Source organism: Lepus europaeus, chromosome 19, assembly GCF_033115175.1.
Source record: "Lepus europaeus isolate LE1 chromosome 19, mLepTim1.pri, whole genome shotgun sequence".
In the NCBI taxonomy this organism is placed as follows: domain Eukaryota; kingdom Metazoa; phylum Chordata; class Mammalia; order Lagomorpha; family Leporidae; genus Lepus; species Lepus europaeus.
This window is the reverse complement of record NC_084845.1, coordinates 59,604,180-59,618,280: the sequence shown is the minus strand read 5'-3', so window position 1 is coordinate 59,618,280 and position 14,101 is coordinate 59,604,180. Positions and strand designations below refer to the sequence as shown.

The 14,101-nt window shown below is 58.1% G+C and overlaps 1 protein-coding gene across 1 annotated transcript in view; it reads right to left on the bottom strand.

The window, feature by feature from the left end:
• The window catches only part of VAC14 (VAC14 component of PIKFYVE complex), a 101,148-nt gene that overhangs the window by 37,894 nt on the left and 49,153 nt on the right, over nucleotides 1–14,101 (bottom strand). Inside the window, exon 13 of the mRNA XM_062176664.1 lies at nucleotides 8,897–9,053. Coding sequence (XP_062032648.1) covers nucleotides 8,897–9,053 — 157 coding nt within the window. The remainder of the gene's footprint in view (nucleotides 1–8,896; nucleotides 9,054–14,101) is intronic.

The following is a 14,101-nucleotide window of genomic DNA, read 5'->3' as shown; positions in this document are numbered from 1 at the left end:
ATGCTGGCACTGCAGGTGGCAGCTCTACCCACTACACCCCAGCATCGGCCCCAGGCACACAATCTTGAAGGCTGACAAAATGGACAAATCCAGGAGAGAAAAAAAGCCAAGCTCCTTTCCCAGAAATACTTGAGAAGAAATAAATGATAGCAAACACTGACAAAATGAGTATCTCAATCTGGAAATCAAACTTTTTTCCCCCTTATCTTCAGGCAAGATGTTCTCTTAGGGTAGAACTCTGACAATGTTCAAGCCCTGAGCTGGCTTTGCAGCCAGAAGCACAGTGTCGCTCTCTGTCGTGGGTCCCAGTTGAAAATGCTAGAGAGGCAGACAACGCCACCCATTCCGGCCCGTGAGGCTCCCATCAAGCAGTGGCCACCAAGCCTGTCCTGACAGTGTGCGCTCACGCACCCTCTGGGGATTCCCTTCCTAGTACACACCAACCTCAACAGCACTGCTGGAAAGAGGAGGCACAGATGGCCCGAGCCTTCTTCAGGCTCAGTCTGCCCAAGGCGCTCATAGACACAGTCCATATACTGCAAAGTTCGCCCTTTCAAAACATAACCCAGTGGCTGCCAGAATACTCACACAGTTGTGAGCTTAGCACCGTGAGTTCCAGAAGTTTCCTCAGCCCCCACAGGAAACCCGGTACCCACGAGCAGTCCTCACCCAGCTGCCTCCTCCTCAGGCCCTGGAACAACTCGCGGCTGTTCCTGTGGATTCGCCTGCTCTGGACACTGCCTATAAATGGGGCTGTGCAGCATGTGGCTTCTTCTTTTCTTAAAGATTTATTTATTTATCTGAAGTGCAGATTACAGAGAGGGAGGGAGGGAGGGAGGGAGGGAAGGGGGAGAGAGGAGCGGAGGGGGAGATCAATCTTTCATCTGCTGGGTCACTCCTCAAATGGCCACAATGGTTGGAGCTTGGCAGATCTAAAGCCAGGAGCCAGAAGCTTCTTCCAGGTCTCCCACATGAGTGTAGTGGCCCAAGCACTTGGGCCATCTTCTACTGCTTTCCCAGGCCACAGCAGAGAGCTGGATTGGAAGTGGAGCAGCCAGGACTCGAACCGGTGTCTATATGGGATGCTGGCACTACTGGCGGCAGCTTTGCCTGCTATGCCACAGCGCTGGCCCCGTGGCTTCTTTCACTCAGTGCGTTTCAAGGTTCATCCACGCTGCAAATGACGTCAGTTTGTTGTTTTTATGGCTGAGTAATATTCCACTGTATGGATACACTGGACTTTGTCCATTCATCAGGTGGTGGACATTCGGTTGTTCCCACTTTTTGGCTGCTGGAGATAATGCTGCTAGGAACAGTCATTTGGGTTTTCCCACGGGTATCTATTTTCCTTCCTCTTGGTTATATACACTTAGGAATGGAATTTCTGGTTCATATGTTTAACTTTTTTTCTTTTAAAAGTGTAAAGTGGCTCTCTCTGGCATCTCAGGGGACGCTGGGGGATGTGGAGGCACACCACGCCATCATGTTCTGGGTCAGTTCCTCTCTCAGGAAGTGTGCGAGATCTCTGGCAATCAGCCTTGGCTGTGGGGAGGCAGATCAGCTCGAGAAGTGTGGGCCCGAAGCACCCGAAGCAGTGTGTCCGGAGTATTTTAAGGAGGGCTCAGAGAGGAGATGGATGGGATACTAAGATGCCAGTGGCCAAAAAGCAGTGGTAAAGCCCCTCCTCCAAGTTCTGCCCTTCGTGTGGAACTCAGAACTCCCGTGGTCCTTACGGAGAAGTGGCTGGGGGTCATTCTGTGAGGACCCCTTACCAGGAGCCACACTCCAAACACACGTCCTCGATCCTGAGGACCTCCCAGATGGCGCCCGTGAGCGTGTGAGTGGCGAGCCCTGAGTGGGAGCGCAGTTCAAGGGCAGGCCTCGTTTAACTTCTTGCTGTTTGGACGGCATTGTTCTGGGTCCCTGCCCGGGACAGCCTGGCTTGGGAGGTCCTGAGTGACTCTGGAATGGCAAACAGTCTCCGCTCCCGGCCCAGAGGGGCTGTTTGCAGAATCAAGTGTCACATTCTTACGGATTGAGTTTCCCCAGGCCCAGCTGGGGCTGATCTCTGAAGAGGAGCCTGCAGATACAGCTGCTGAGGCGGCCCCACATTCCAGAGATGCATCTGCTGGCATCCCTGGTGGCCTGGCTGGGGGCACAGGCTGCAGCCCCCGCCCTGCAGGAGGAGCGGCCTGGAACCCAGGTAACTGCAGGCTTCTCCTAGGCGCTTATCTGTGAAGGCTCCTTGTAGCTCTGTCCCCCAGTTTCTCTATGTGCACCCCTCGCCCGCCTCTTTTCTAGGCCTAGGGCTGCTTAGGACCAAGGACAAAGGGACCACAAGGAAATCCTCGTCAGCTGGGGCCAGTGACTCCATTCCTAAAGGGCTGGGCGCTGAGCTATTCCAGCCTCACAGGGACACAAGCACTGAGCACAGTGTTTCAGCCTCAGTTTTCTAATCTGTAAAGTGGGCGCAATAAGAACCTGCATTAAATGAGACAGAACGTGCCATGTGCTGGGCTTGCAGCACTGGCTGCACTCAATAAAGAGAGGCAGCTTTTATTAACAAACACCTCCCCCTCCACAGCACCACACGGGCAGGCCATTCTCGATCTGAGTCTCAGAGCAGGTGACGTGGGGCTGGGGGACAATCTGGAGGCGTCTGAGTGGAGACTTCAGATCCGAGACAAATTCTCAGTGCTCTGTCAGGATGCTGCCAGGGAGAGAGGGGGTCACCGTGACACCCCTTCCCACCCTGGGGAGGGCGATCACCTGGCGTCAAGTGATGACATTCCTGTCGCACAGTGCCAGCTGGGTAGGGCCCTGTGCTTGGTCGCAGTGCTCCCCGACCCCAGGACTACAAACAAGAAGCTGGGGCCACATGCTGTCCCTGAGACCCTGCTGACAGCGTGGCCTCGGCGGTTTCGGAGGACTCTCGCCCTCCAGAGCAGGAGCCTCCCCAGGCCAGGGCAGGGCAGTCCTTTGGCGGAGGGGACAGGAAGGCAGCACAGGGGATGTGGCTGTCAGGGATCCTGCCGTGGAGGGAGCTGGCTCATCGCCTGCGTGGGCAACGGGAAGGCCTGCTAGATCTCCCCCGGCCTCAGCAGCTCTTCAGGCCCGGATGGCTGGAGATGCAACCTGAGCAGCGGAGGTGGGGTGGGGGGAGAACAGACGCGCCCCAGGGGTGCTACCACAGGAAGGACAGGCCTCTCAACTGCAGGCTCCCACCTCCCTGCTGCCGGCTCAGCCCCAGGGAGCGCGCCAGCGCCTCCATCAGCTCCTTCCGCCCACCTGCCTCGCCCTCATGCTTGACTAACACGGTGTGAAGTCAGCCGCTCAGATCAAAGTGGCTGTGGGCTGGGTGCTGCGTGCTCGGGGGAAGGGGCAGAGCTGGGAGAGGGGCTCAGCATCTTGCTTGGGGCTCCCGCACTGGCCAACAGCACGGTCTCCTGGGCTACTGAGAGGCAGGGGAGCTGCTCTGGCTAGGGACCAGCAGGCAGAGGTGGCGAGCAGAGGGCTGGAGCAACCTGGCTCCGTGTCCCAGGGAGGGCAGGATTTCCCTTCCCCTGACTCTCAGAGGAGGCGAGGCGTGTAGGGAGAGCCAGGCCCTCAGCTGGGAGCTGCTTGGCCTTGCATTCCCGGGTCGGGCAAGGGAGGAACCTGTCAGGCTCTGGCAGGAAGCTCACGTGACCAGCTGGGTGGCCAGGGGCAGACAGATGTTGGGGGGAGCCCTCTGCGCACAAAGCCCGGCGGCGGGGGAGCCAGCCCTGCAGATGTTCCTAAGTGAAACCTGATGTGGCGACATGAGAATCTGCAGAACGTCTCACAAACAACCTTCCCGGGGAGGTTTGGGATTGAGTTTTGTGGCTATGACGTGAAGGAACCTCGCATGTCAGGATAAAAATAGCTCTGGCCTCAATACTTGAAGCGAGTTACAGTTCAACAGCACCAGATGTGAACACACGAGCTGCCTGGCTCTGGCTCAGCAAGGTCTCTGCTCCCGTCTCCACCCTCCCTCCAGCTGGGGTTGGGGCCAGGAGCTGGGACTTGGAGTGGACATGAGACCTACCGCTCTGAGAGGCTGCTCAGGGCCCCTGGGGGCCGTGTTGCTGACTGGCAGGGCAGTGGAGGCGGGGACGCTTTCCCCGAAGCTGGCTCCTCATCTGAGAGCCAGTGCAGGGCTAGGGAGCTCAAGGCCGGGTCTGCCACAGGCCGTGCTCCTGGGAGGGATGGCATCACGGGGCAGCTGGGACAGAACCGAGGGCCCAGAGGGCAGAAGGGGCGGTTTCAACACTGAATCAGGCAGCTGGAGCCAGAGAGGCCAAGCTGGGATTTGGGGGTGGGGGAGGGGTGGGGAAGGGGGTACAAACTCCAAGGCCAGGTGGATAAATGGTACAGCAGCAAGAGCAGCCTTGGGGCCCGACCTGAGAGGCGATCCCCTTCTTCACTGTGCACCAGCAAGGACAGGGCGCAGGGGCCAGCATCTACATCCCCACTCCAGTTGCTCAGTTCGGAGCAAGAGCAAAGCCAATGGGCACCACGGGCCCGGGAGAGAGCTCTGGCCTGCAGGTAGCGGAGGCCAGCAGCAAGGTGCAGAGGGGGCTGGGGCCACATGCAGCACCCGAGGGAGGCTGAGGAGGAGCAGGACCTGGCCCTCCGTCAGACCGGACAATAGGAAGGGGCCTGGCTGGCAGGGGGCGGCTTCCCATCTGTCGACGAGTGAGTGCCGGCAGCAAGGGCGCGAGAGGACGCCTTCCTGGGCAGCGGTGCTGGCCGTCTGAGACTTGTCTCTGGGGCCTGTGCACCGACCTCCTGTCACTTTAAGGAGCTCTGAAAAGTGGGTACTACCTCTCCCTGGGCCCTGATGCTGCGGTTCAGGGATGAGTGGGATGGGCCCTGTGGCCCAGCAATGCTGGCAGAAGGCCACACTGGGGGTCTGGGTGGCTCTGAGCGCGTGTGTCTTGCTGATGAACTCTGGGTCGTGCTGAGCAGTGGGGGGCTGAGACCACAGCAGGGAGGCAACAGGCATGAATTCCCCGTACATAGGCAAGGTGGAGGAAGGGGAGGAACAGAAGCAGGAGGGGCGCCCTGACCTGGCCCTGGGGAAGACCTTGCAGGAGGCGGTCCTGTAATGAACAAAGGTAGCCCTCGCACCCATGGAGCAGCGACCTTAGCCCTTACCATGCAGGCAATCAGAGCCCCCTTACGCTGTTTACAGGAGGGGCAGCGAGCCAGGACACTTGCCCGTGGTCACGGGACAGGCGGGTAGAGCCCAGCTCTTTCTGGCCCTATGGCCCTTGCTCCCATTTGCCTCCCTGAACACGGTTTGGCTCTTCAGGCGAAGCTTGCTGGGGGACGGGAACTGGCCAGGGGTGGCTGGAACAAGTAGGGGGGGCAGCAGGAGCGGGAATGAGGTGCTGCCATGGTGTGAGGTAGTGGGGGAGTCCCGAGTGAGGCCCCCAAGAACTGCCAGGCACCAGAAGCTTCTAGTGCTGGCGAGGGTGGGGTTCCTGGGGGCCGGTGCTCTGTGAGGGTGGGGTTCCCGGGGGCCAGTGTTCTCTGTGTGCGGTGAGGAGAGTGCCAGCCAGGCAAGGGCAGCTGCGGCACCGGCGCTCGGTGCCGGCACAGGGTCTGCTCCTGACGAGCATGCCCGCGGCGGCCGGCACCACTGCCACTGTTCCGTTGCGGCAGGGGGAGGGGGACGCGCTTACAGGTGCTCTAGCGGGTGCTGCTCTGGTGATACGGGTTCCTGCCGACATCTGACCACGCTGGCTGGGGCTATGAGGGATGAAACCCGACTGGAACACTTCTGCCTGTCTTTAGAGGCGGGGTGAAAACACCTTGGGTCAGTGGGCCCTGCAGGGTGTGAGGCCAGCAGTGGTTCTTATCTTATCAAGAAAGGGCTCTGTGGCAGGCAGGGAGGGCCAGGAGAGACTGGGGTTTAGGGGCCACCGTCCCAGGGAATCTTTGGCTCCAGATTGCCACACTTGCTGTGCCTGGCCAAGGATGCTGCAGCTCGGGGCAGGTCTCTCCAGGCCCAGCTGCTCCCTCCCGGGCAGCAGAGAGCCCTCCAGGCCCTAGGAGGACAAAGGGACAGATCCCAGAAGGCTCAGGTCAGGGTGGGTCTGCGGGCCTGTTTGTTTCACCTCTTCCTGGAGCCTGGTGTGGCCTCCCCCAGGTAGAGATGGGCAGAGAAGCAGAGTGCCAGGGACACCTGCCTAGACGGCTCCCAGCTCTCTGCCCCTGAAGTGGTCTCATCTTCAGCCTGGGCTTGCAGCTGGCCAGCAGTGAGGGAGAACCGAGGCCTGGGCCTCTGCCATTCTGCGCCAGAGGGAGAGATATTCATGCCAGGCCAGGCGAGAGGCGAATCCCATGTAGGCAACTCTGCCTCCAGGGCCCTGGGGACCACTGCTGTGTGCATTTAGGCCAGCACCGCAGCTGCTGAGGCGTGTGATGGGTCTTGCTTCCCTGCGCTGCGTGCGAGCTGCACCATTTCAATTTACAGACCCAGTGTGCTGGCGGGGCTGCTTGGCTCTCTCCTGATGCCTTTTTGCTTTCTAGAAAGTTCCTCCATGGGGGCTGGGGCGATCTATCCTAAAGGGCTGCAGCACGGCAGTCTGCATGCTCTCAGAGCTGTGCCCTGGGGAACCAGAGGAAAGCGGAATCCAAACAGGAAGTGGGTCAGCCTTGCAGCGTCTGTCCGTGTGCACGGTCAGAGACAGACAGAGGGGCCCCTGCGTGCCTGAGGGAGCCTGGGAAAAGTAGCTGGCAGAGGAACGAGTGTCTACTTCCTGTGCGCTGTCTCATCTAACCACCACCCTACACGGCCGTGGGGTGCCTGCTCTGTGCTTCCCAAGGTGGGGAGTGGGACAGGAGGGCTCGGGTTTCCCACGTCTGCGTATTATTGGTTTGACCTTGGCCTTTTCAAATCACGGCCCAGCCTGCAAAGTGTGATGCCAGCTGGCGGTGTGAATACACGTGCTTCTGCCTGGGGGTCCACGAGTGGGCTTCAGACTCAGAGCCAGTGGCTCTGAATCCAGAGGTGCTCCTGGCTGCAGGCACTTCCTTGGTGTTTCCAGGATGGCATTTCTCCTGGCTGGCACACTTGCTTGTTTTTCTATGAATGCTGAGTGAGTCCTTGGCTGACATGAGCCAGTCTGACAGCCCTTGGGGGCTGGGCAGGACCTCTGTGGCCTCAGCTCATCAGGCAGGTGCGGGGCTCACAGCCCTTGCTGTGCAAAGCCTCCCAGCCCTTGTCCCAGGGCAGCTGGAAGGGCGGCAGGGCCCTCAGGGCCTGTCCTGCTGCCAGGACTCACGTGCAGCCCTCTTGGCCTGGGTGCCTACAGCAGAGTGGTGGCCCACCCCTCCACCAGCGGGAACTCATGTCACTGTCACCAACTTCTCAGCACCCAAGAGGAAGAGGAAATCAACACCATGGAGACGAAGGGACAGTGTTTAGAGGCTCTGGGAGATCAAGGTGTGCTGGCCCCGCCCAAAGGCTGTGCTGCTAACACTAAAGATGGAGATGCTATGGCCCCAGGCCCTGGGAGGGAACACCATGGGCTGACACCCAGTCTGCCGCTTCCGCCCTGAAGCCCCTTGGCTTCCTCTGGCCCGTGGCCCCTCTTCCCACTGGTGCTTCCTGCTCCCTCCTTCCCTTACAAAACAAGAGTTGCTATTCCTCTGTCTCCTCTCAGCTCCCACGCCTCTCTGGGCCCCACTCTCAAGTCCTGGCACTCCTGCCATCCATCCTGGGGGTTGCAACTCAGACTTGGGGACAGAGCTTGGGAGTCCGACAGGGGTCCTGGGGTCAGCAAACAGCTCTGGCAAACAGGAGAGAGGGAGCTGGTGGCCACTGGAGCCCCTCACTTGCTTCTGCGAGAAACAGCTAGCTACGGGCAAAGTGCACAGAGCAGGCAGCAGCTTGAAGACTGGGCTCCCAGGTGACTCTTGCTGCCAGGCCTGGGGAGCCCCTGACATTGAGTGTTGTAGGGAGACATCCTTCAGACAAGGACTAACGGGACTGGACCTGGCACATCCTAGGCACAGTCTTTAGGGGGGCCCCAGCGACATCCTGAACTCTGCAGACACTGGCCTGGTCTCTGGGCCAAACAGGGCCACGGTGGCTCTGAGGATGGGGGTCCAGCAAGGTGGGGCTGTGGCTGCAGGCCCCAGATCTGTGTGATGATTGGCTTCTGCATCAGGATGAGCTGCCCAGGATTTGGGATCTGGGGGTCAACGGGGACCCCATGCACAGACACCTGGGTCTCGCTGAGTACTTTCCTACCCGTTTGTGGCCTATGCATGTGCCCGGATCAAGTGGCTGCTGGGGGGTGGCCTCTGCCCTGCGGGGAGGAGCTGGGTGTTGGGAGAAGAGGCACCTGCTGTCTGGACAGGAGCTGAGGCGGAGCACTAGGAACGCCTGGGCCACCTGCACTTCCAAGGACGGCACAGAAGCAGCCTACTCAAGTGATCCCGTCTTTGGCCTGGGTTGCCTGCCACGGTGAGAGCTCTTTTTGTTGCTCAGTGAGGAGGAAATGGCTGCCTTGCCTTCTTCCACCTGGGAGATGCAAGACCAAAGCCCCCAGATTCGCTACTGGGAGATGCTGCCCGGGTGGTAACCACCGGCTGCCTTCAGTGGTTCTGTGCTTAGCCTTAGCCAACAGTTCGAAGCATCAAGGGTGCAGAGAAGAGGAACTGGTCAGGAGGGCCTCTTTGGAGGCTGCTGGAATGTGAGCCGGGAGGAGCAAGAAGGCATCTCGGCCTCTCTTCACAGGTAGGAAACCCACTGAATGCTCAGCTCCTGGCCGGGCCCTGGGGCTTCTGAACCACAGCTCAGAGGACTGGCCTGGTCCATGAGCAGTGCAGTCCTGGGGCCGGGACGTCAGGGAACACTTACCAGGGGTAGTCAGCAGGCCCGCTCTGCCTGGGGTGGGCACCTGAAGCTCCGGGTGGCTGATCCGGAGGTCAGGGCCATCAGGTGATCCTGGATCTTCGGTCTGGCCCGCGGGGGACGAGGCGATTTCTGCCAGCACCTCCAGATCCTTCAGGATAACCTGGGGGAGACAAGCACAGGACGAGGGGTGAGCTCCCGCTGTGAGGTGAGGCCAGAGACACAGCTACCTGTAGGGTGTGGTTCTGGGCTACAGGACTGGGGACTGTAACATCCAGACACGTCACCTCCAGAGTGTTCCCACGCAGGTCTAGGTGGGATGAGGCTTCCCCAGCCTCACTGCCCCCTTAGAGAGCTCAGAGGCAGAGGGGGCGCACAAGGATAGTCCAGTGCGAGTGCTAGTTAGTGCTGGGTCACAGGGTCCCCGGGCTGCCGCTACTGCCCACACAGCCCCCGATCTAGCTCCCTGCTAAGGGGCGTGGACGCAGCAGAGATGGCTACCTGAGTCTTGTCACTCATGTCGGAGGCCTAGATGGAATTCCTGGCTCTTAGCCTCTCTGGAGGCTGCTGGAGTATAAGCCAGGAGGAGCCTGGCCCAGCTGTTGTGAGCATTTGGGGGAGTGAACCAGTAGATGGAAGATCTCTCTTTCTCCCTCTCTTTCTCTAGCATTTCAAATAAATATACTGACAAATCTAAAAAAAAAAAAGACAATGCATTTAGTGCCCCTGAGTTACCCAACACCAGGACCTGGTAACGTAGTCCACTAGTGAAGACCAGTTGTTTCCCATTGTGATTGTGGGGCTCCCTGGGAGCTGCCACCGCCCACTACTGAGAGAGGAGCATGGACTGCGTTGTGCCATCCTGGGGAGAAGATCAAAGGTCAAAGCACCATTTCTGCTCTTGTGCCAGAGAACTACATATCTTCAGCGTTTTATTTTAAGATTTATTTATTTACTTGAAAGGCAGAGTTACAGAGAGAGGGGGAGAGGAGAGACAGAAAGGAATCCTCCACCCACTGGTTCACTCCCCAAGTGGCGGCAATGGCAGGGGCCGGGCCAGGTTGAAGCCAGGAGCCGGGAGCTTATTCTGGGTCTCCAATGTGGGTGTAGTAGGGGTCCAACCACTTGGGCCATCTTCTGCTGTTTCCCAGGCCATGACAGAGAGCTGGATCGGAAGTGGAGCAGCTGAGACTCAAACCGGCACCCATATGGGATGCTGACGCTGCAGGCCGGGACTTTAACCTGCTGTGCCACAGCACCAGCCTCCACATTGCTTCTTCTTCTCCTTTTTTTTTTTTTTTTAAAAGATTTATTTTTATTTATTTGAAAGACAGAGATACAGAAAGAGGAGGAGCCAGAGAGACAGGTCTTCTATCTGCTGGTTCAATCCCGAAATGATCACAATGGCCACAGCTGAGCTGATCTAAGTCAGGAGCCAGGAGCTTCTTGCAGGTCTCCCACGCGGGTGTAGGGGCCCAAGGACTTGGACCATCTTCTGCTGCTTTCCCAGGTCATAGCAGAGAGCTGGATCAGAAGTGGAGCAGCCAGGACTTGAACTGGCGCCCATATTGGATGCTGGCACTGCAGGCTGGGCCTTTAACCTGCTGTGCCACAGCATCGGTGCCCACATTGCTTCTTTAATGTGACATCTTTCAGCGCTGTGGTGGCTGTTCAGACATGCACACCCTCGATGGCCTGGGCCATTTCTCAGGTGTTCTTAGAGTGAACATGAAGATCTGAACCCCCTCATTTGTGATTCTGTGGGGTTTTCTGGGTCAAGTGAGCAGTGAACCATCACCTAAGACCACTTACAGGAAGAGATCCTGTGGTATCTTTTATACATTAGGGCTCTTCTCATTTTTAAACAATTTTTATTTATTTATTTTTATTTAACTGAAGGGAGGTGGGGAGCAAAAGTATGTTCCATCTGCTGGTTCACTCCCCAAATGCCCACGATAGCAGGGACTGTACCAGGCTGAAAGCAGGAGCCCAGAACTCAATCCAGGTCTCCCGTGTGTGTGGCAGGGACCCAAGTACTTGAGCCATCACCTGCTGCCTCCCAGGGTGCACATTAGCAGGCAGGTGGATTGGAAGCTGAGGCACTGGGACTGGAATCTAGGCACTTCAGTGGGATGTGGATGTTAAGATGCAAGACATCTGAACTGCTTTACCAAACACCCAGCCCAAGAACTGTTATCGCAATAAAAGATATCAGGCCCACACCTCCTAGAAGCTTGAAGCGGTCCCTGCTGGTGCAGAGAGCATGCCAGTGTCTCAGCCAGCTGGGACCTCTCCAGCCCTGGCACACCTGGCACACCCATGAGCAAGTGCATTCTGGCCCCTCGGTCCTCTCTGAGCAGTGTCTCACTGGCAGTAATTCCTCACCAGCTGCAGCCGAGCCTCCTCCAGGCTGGCCACGGGCCTCACACGGGTGAAGCCTGACTTTGTGCTTGGGGCTGCAGAAGTGAGTCGGCACCACCTCTGTCTACCACCGCCTCCAGCAGGCAGAGTGGCAAGTCAGTAGCATGTACAGCCCTCGCAGGGAGCACGACACTCGTCGGCCCTTCCAGGTGTGGGTATAGTGACTGTGGATGCTCTAGGAGCGTTTTCATTCACTGGATCCATGCGGAGTGACGCTGCTTGGGCTGCTTTGCAGATGGCAAGAACAAGGCTGACCCTGCGCTAGGTGAGAGCTGGGGGCCCCTGAGTGCGTGTAGGGCCTGACGCAGGAGGACCCAGTCATCTGCACCCATCGAGGGAGGAGCCCGTGGAAGGCTCTTTGTGGCAGCAATGGAGAGAAACCGAAGGAGGGTAGGGGAGGAAGAGCAGACGGCACGGCAGCGATCACGCATTGGCAAGATGAGCAGCCCCAGCACCTGCCTCGGCAGGCCGCGTGCAGCCTGGGCTGCCTGATGCTCTGTTTTCCAAGCAAGCTCCCTGCCAAAGGTCAGGGAGGGGAAACGAGGCCAGGAAAGTGGGTGGGGGAATGACCAGAGTAAACAGTGAGGCAAAAGCCCAGTCTACCGCTCCTCCCAAAGTTAACCAGAGTTTCCGCAGGTATACTCCCACTCCTAGAGCTGCACACGGATGTCCACGCGGCAACAGGCTTCCACAGGGTGGTTCCCGGCAGTCTTATTCCTAAAAAAGCCAGGATGTGGCTCACTAGGCTAATCCTCCGCCTTGCGGCGCCGGCACACCGGGTTCTAGTCCCGGTCGGGGTGCCGGATTCTGTCCTGGTTGCCCCTCTTCCAGGCTAGCTCTCTGCTGTGGCCAGGGAGTGCAGTGGAGGATGGCCCAAGTCCTTGGGCCCTGCACCCCATGGGAGACCAGGAGAAGCACCTGGCTCCTGTCATCGGATCAGCGCGGTGCGCCGGCCGCAGCGCGCCAGCCGCGGCGGCCATTGGAGGGTGAACCAACGGCAAAGGAAGACCTTTCTCTCTGTCTCTCTCTCTCACTGTCCACTCTGCCTGTCAAAAAAAAAAAAAAAAAAAAAAAAAGCCAAGATGTGGAAACCACCCAAAGGCCCATCAACCGCCCAGCAGATCAACAGAGTGTGGCTCAGTGTGGAATAAAAGGAACGAAGTCCTGATACAGACCACAATGTGGGGAACCCTAGCACATGTGCCAAGTGGAAGACAGCCACCAAAGGCCACGTATTTATAGGAAATGTTCAGAACAGGCAAATCCAGAGAGCAAAGTCCATTTGTGGTGGTTAGGGGCTGGGGGGCGAGGGGCCCTCATGGGGTGACTGCTCCTGGATTCAGGGTTTCTTTGTGATTCTTTCAGAATCAGATAGTGATAGTTGTGAGAACACTAGCAACTTTTGAATTTCATAAACAAACAAAAAGATCAAGCCTAAACCTCAAACTGGCACACTGACGCACCCAATCTGGTGGTTTGTAGAGTAATGGGCTCTTGCTCTGCCCTCAGTGCGAGGTCAGGGGTCTTGATCTCACACCTCAGTCAGACTCCCAGGAGAGAACAGAGGGCAGGGAGGCAGCCGGGTGTCTTCAGAGCTCTCTACATCGGCCAGCCCTGCTGCACCACCTGTGCTGCCCACTTTTCTCAGGTCTGTGCGCAGGGGGGCAAGGCACTCAGTCTCCGGGCAGCAAACCCCGGCGATCAAATGCAGCAAGTGAGCAAAGGGCGAGCCAGCAGGGTGGGGCCAGGCCGGCACTGGGCAAGATGCCTGACACCACGGTGGACACAATGACCCACGCCAGGGGCCAGCCAGTGCTTATTTTCCTGTTGGAAAAGATGCCTGGGAAGGCCCTCCCCGCAAACCACCCCCAGAGGCCTGTCTACATCTGCTCATCTCTACCTAGGGAGGCCCCAGTGCCAGCTCGCAGGGACAGGGAGGTCAAAGGAGGAAGCTGTATCTTCTCCCCACAGAATTCATGTACTGTTACTGGTCTCACCTTACACTCTACTCACAAGGAATCACCTGCTCAAGGCCACAGTGAGTCCACTTTGAACTCAGCTCTGATTCCCAAACTTGAGCCTGTTACTACTACTGCACTGGGCTTTGTGGCCAGGCAGTCCCTGACTTCCAACCCCACCTCTGCCACTCAGCCACCAGGGCCTGGACCAGTTAACTTCACCCACACAACTCTCCTCTCCCCAGCATCTACCGAGCAGCTGCCATGGGCTGATTCTGTGCTGGCTACAGGACATGCAAGGCCACAGAGGGCAGGTCCTGCCTTTGATGAGGTCAGACTCTTGGGAAGGCAGGGACAGACAGTCCCTGATGACACAGCGCATGTGCCACAGGAGCCAGCAGTGTGGGGGACTGCTGGGAGGACTCCTGGGTGGGGAGGGGCTGGGGGGCTTGGGAAATACTCGAGGCATTCAAAGCATTCTCTTAACTAGCTTAAGCCATTCATGGATGCAGTGAGCAACATGGCACATTCCAGGAAATTAAGCCTGTGGTCCAACCCTAGAGCAGGCACAGGGTGGAGGCAGAGGCATGGACGGAATTAGGCCAAGGTGGTGGACTGGCAGGGGACCATCAAGAGGCTGTGAAACAGCCGGACACATCTGAGCTTTGCTTTCAAGTGACGGGGAACCTCAGTTTCCCCACAGGTTCCAATGGGGATTTTACTGCCATCCTGATGATTCCAGGAGATGGAGCCGGTGCACTGCATTGGCAGGTTCTGTATTCCTGGACTCAGCCAACTGTGGATCAAAAGTACTGCGGAAGAACTGCAGCTG